This window comes from Eimeria mitis, genomic scaffold (genome assembly GCF_000499745.2).
Source record: "Eimeria mitis Houghton genomic scaffold, Emh_scaff3622, whole genome shotgun sequence".
Lineage (NCBI taxonomy): Eukaryota > Apicomplexa > Conoidasida > Eucoccidiorida > Eimeriidae > Eimeria > Eimeria mitis.
In genome coordinates, this window is record NW_024015266.1 from 1,527 (window position 1) to 5,717 (window position 4,191).

At 52.1% G+C, this 4,191-nt stretch overlaps 1 protein-coding gene across 1 annotated transcript; it reads left to right on the forward strand.

Annotated features, from left to right (window-relative positions):
• Nucleotides 1–1,812: 1,812 nt before the first annotated feature.
• Nucleotides 1,813–3,616, forward strand: EMH_0067900 (uncharacterized protein; the record flags this gene model as incomplete). The annotated part of the gene is given in 4 exon segments (XM_038022617.1): nt 1,813–1,864; nt 2,042–2,062; nt 2,066–3,293; nt 3,496–3,616. Coding segments are annotated over 4 exon segments (1,422 nt in total).
• Between the last annotated feature and the right edge of the window lie 575 nt (nt 3,617–4,191).

The window sequence follows — 4,191 nt, forward strand, 5'->3', positions numbered from 1 at the left end:
AGCTGTGTTAGACTTCATCACCAAAAACTAGTGAAAGGAAATGCACACGAGGATTACCTGGGGTGGAAAAAGGAGATGACGATGAAATCAAGTCACAGGGACTAAAGTAGCAACCAAGGAAGGTGGCATTAGCATGAGCTGGATCTACTGAATCGTCGCGGAAGGTGTTGCCTAGTTGCCGGCTGCACGGCTAAGGGCGGTAGCCCCTGGTATCATCGGTTCATGAAGGATACTGTGGTATGTCTACAGTCTGCTCCTTGAAGATTCAACATTTGCACTAACAGCAGTCAAACAGAAGCGTTATTTGTTATTTTGTCTTGTGCCCGGCGCTACACGCGCCCAACGCGGAGGAGAAGAGCCGCTATTTCCTATGGAGTTGCGGACTGAGCTTCATTGTCCTGGCACGATAAATAAAACAACTTTTCTGCAGGCGCTGCCTAACTGGGGCTAAGCTCGGGTTTCAGAAGGATGAGCATCCTCGGCCTGCGTGGCTACTCCGTATGGCCCGAAGCTTTTGAGCAGGTTAATCACGAGGCGTTTGATTCCTGCAATTGTTTTTAAACTTCATGCCGACCCAACAGGGGTGCAGTTTCCAACTTATTCCCTAAACGTATCACAAACGTTGCCTGGTTGGAAGTTATTAACACGACGGAACGCTTCAGCTGATCTGTTCTTTGAGCCCTGATAAGCCTCATCCTAACCAACTTATGCTGATTTCACCTTGCCATCACAAGAAATATCCTTTTTCCAAGTTGGTGAAGCAGGAAACGCACAGTTTAACCTTCTGCGGAAGTTCAAAAAAATAGTCTAATTGCTCTACTCGATTTGCCTTAAGCCCAACTCCCGTCTATTCTGCTGGTGATCTTGTCGAGTCTGCACCCCGATACTAGAACCGCAACCAGCTCCTGGCGGAATTCAAGTTCAAATCTTCTTGCAAATACAATGGCTCACTGTCAAATATGTAAGTTTGTCCTTTTCACTGCTTGATATTCTCGTTTTTTTCGGTTTGGCGCAATTCGTTTCCTTCCCTCAGGGGGGAGGCGTTGTGCCTTCGGGCATGGCTTTCTTCCTGCATGGGAATACGTCATTAGTAAAGTATGAGTGTTTATTTTTTCCACGCAGCTTTGTAATTTTCGCTGATTAGGTGACAGCCCAACTGCCAGGTACCTGCCGTTCGACCTCCTGGTCGTGATTTTCCGCCGGTAGTTCCGCTGGTTCCCACATCGCTCAGCCCTGCGCCTGCGGGTGTTTACATTCCTTAGGAAAGAAAAAATATAGATATATATATCGCACAGCTCAAACGTACCACGTAGGGCAATATGGCATTTTGTCTGCTGTGGGGTCCTCAGTAAGCGCAGGGCAGCGTGAGTGGAGTCAAGAGAAAGCTGCTGCTGCTTGCAGACAGTCCAGACGACTCCAAGATGAATTTGTAGCAAGCTTGGACTCCCTTTTTTGATGAGGTTCAAAGGCTTGTACTTGAGTGCATGCATGTGGGGGGGTGTGCATCCATCTCAGCTGTGAACCTAGCTCCAGTGCGTGGGTTGGCAATAAACAGGCGGCCATACAAATAAGACAGCTGATAATGCCCATAGGCTAAGGCAGCCCTAAGTGGGAGAGCCTGCAGGGTCCATAGGCCGCCAATGGCGCCCGCGCACGGCTGGAGAATTCAGAAGGAGATATTTTGGTGGCCTAGCTTCCTAGGGTGCATGACTCTGTTTGCTGCAGCAACAACAGCAGAAGAAACAAAAGTATATGATGCTCCAAATGTGCCTTCAAGTCACGCAGCTGCCGTATCAGCTGACATGCCTAAAGATGGAAATATGCATCTCCCCCTATTTGCCACATTTGATCTGGCTTTGGGGCAGTCCGTGGGAGGCCTGGAGTCCTCTGTATCTAGAGCACGGGAAAAGCAGCAGCAAATATCTCAGCTTTTGGCCATCCGTTCTGGTTTGGTGGCTGTTGTTTGTTTAGCAGTGGCCTTTTTTGTGTTGCAATGCACACGGAAGGTTGTGTTTCCGAGGTTGTTTGGCTCTCTGGGTAGAAGGGCTCTCTCCGATTCAGAATNCACGGAAGGTTGTGTTTCCGAGGTTGTTTGGCTCTCTGGGTAGAAGGGCTCTCTCCGATTCAGAATTGGAAGACAAGTGGCTGGACGAATGCTCTGATGAGGAGGAGGAAGGGTGGGAGGATGAAGGCGATGAAGGGGGAGGATCGGATGAAATCCCAGCGGCTGAGACGGGAGAACCTGTGGCTTTGCAGACACTAGAAGAGTTGAGAGGCCTCATGACTCTTGGCGTGGAAACGACATCGTGTTTACGCGTTGAATATAGGGGTTTTATGCTTCTGTTGCTGTTGACAATCAGCACGCAGGAGCTGGCTTTGTATGGGATCCATTCAACTCCCGAAGTAGAGGTGGAGCGGCAGAGGACATTGGATTTCATTGTGGAGAAGGGACGAAGGGCTCTGGCAGAACTAGATGTTTGTGACCAGAGCTCGAATGCTGCAAGCAAAGCGGAAGGGATGTTAAAAATCTTGGAGGAATTTAGGACTCCCCGACCAGGGTCAAACGCTGGGGAGCTGGCTGTGCAAGCAAAACTCTCCGAGTATAGAATTTCACAGTGTAGAGACTCACTGCAACAGCTGCAACATTGGGTGCAAAACTCCCTTCCGATCCCTGAAGCTGTAAGCAAGCGAGCCCTCAGAATTGTTATTAGTACGAGAATAGCAGGAAAATCAAAAATCATGGGACACATGAATACGAAGTCCTGGGTGGAGGAGCTGCAACGGCAGCATAATTTCTTTGAGATTATCGAACCACGCCCCCAAGGTACACGGTTAACTCCCCGTACATCATTCAGAAAGGAAATTCGAAGAGTGGAGAAGAGTTATACAAGACTTGCAAGATTACTAGCTGAAGACGTCAGAGCCGCTCTGAACCAGCAGCCAGCGGAACTGCGCCTGAAGGGGCAGCATCAGCAAGGGGAGCATCGACAGCAGCAGGACCGGCAATCGCTCCAGCCGCAACATCATCAATTGACCCAACAGACTGCCGTGAACATTGCTGGAACTGGCTCCGTCCTCCGACCTGCTGAGGAACCGGCCAATCTAGGAAATTTTGTAGGCGTAATGTCTTCGCATGCTTCCCGGTACCCTCCTCATGCTCGCCACCGACCCATGCGGACACGAATGCCCTCTTGGCTACGCCCTCCCATGCGTCAATCCACTCAGCCTCCCCGGCACGACCCGCGACAGCATAGTCCCCCCACCCATCCAGAGCGTTGGTATCTGCCCCATTGGTATGACCGTCCAAGTTGGCGGATGCCACAGCAAGCGACGAGCGTCCACCATCAAATCTCGGTCAATTATTACACAGTAGCACCTGCTCTTCGAGAAAGCGCACCCGTGCTCAGACCTAGTGGAACAATGCAGACGGACGCACAACAGCACGTATCCGCTACCTCTTCTGGAGCCAGGTTTGCTTCGCGGATGATTTCACAGTCCCGTGGGCATCGGTCCTCCTCTCGACCCGCTGATCCTTCTACGGCTGTGCAGAGCTATTTCGACATTCCACGTCCGCCGACACTGCCCACTCAGCACCAGAGTGGTTATCCCCAAATGATGCCCCCAGAGAGCCCGACTACACCACGCAGCCGTGCGTCTCCCCGCCATCCCCATAGAGCCCCGCTGCCACTGCCCAGACATTCTTTTACCATCCGGCGCCCTTTTCCCCCTACTGGAGGGGCGAGGGCTCCGACCCCCAGGCCTCCCGCTCAGCGCCCCACTTCCCATATTCCAGGGCGCGCTCTTCCACCTCCGCAACAAATATCTGGAGGTTGGCAACAGATACGTGTGTTGCAGTCTGACGCTCCTGCAACGTCTCGGCAACCTCTGGATAGGCGCTCCCAAGGAGCCACTTCTAAGGACTTTTCCCTCTCTGAGGAAGACCTTAATCCTGTCTTGCGCCTGATTCAAGATGCATTTCCATCTGGAGAAACCGGTTGGCGTGGGGCGGCTGAACCGAGAGAGCAAGGTGGGGAGGGGTGGTTACGCGTTCCTCCTCCGCACCCACCTCCTTCCTCTGGTGACGGTTCAGCCGTCGATGACAACGGCAGAGCAATGCCCACAGAGAACCAAGGATCGTCGGCATCCTCAGGGGTGTCACCGCAGACGCAAGGGGGTGCAGCATGGAGTCCT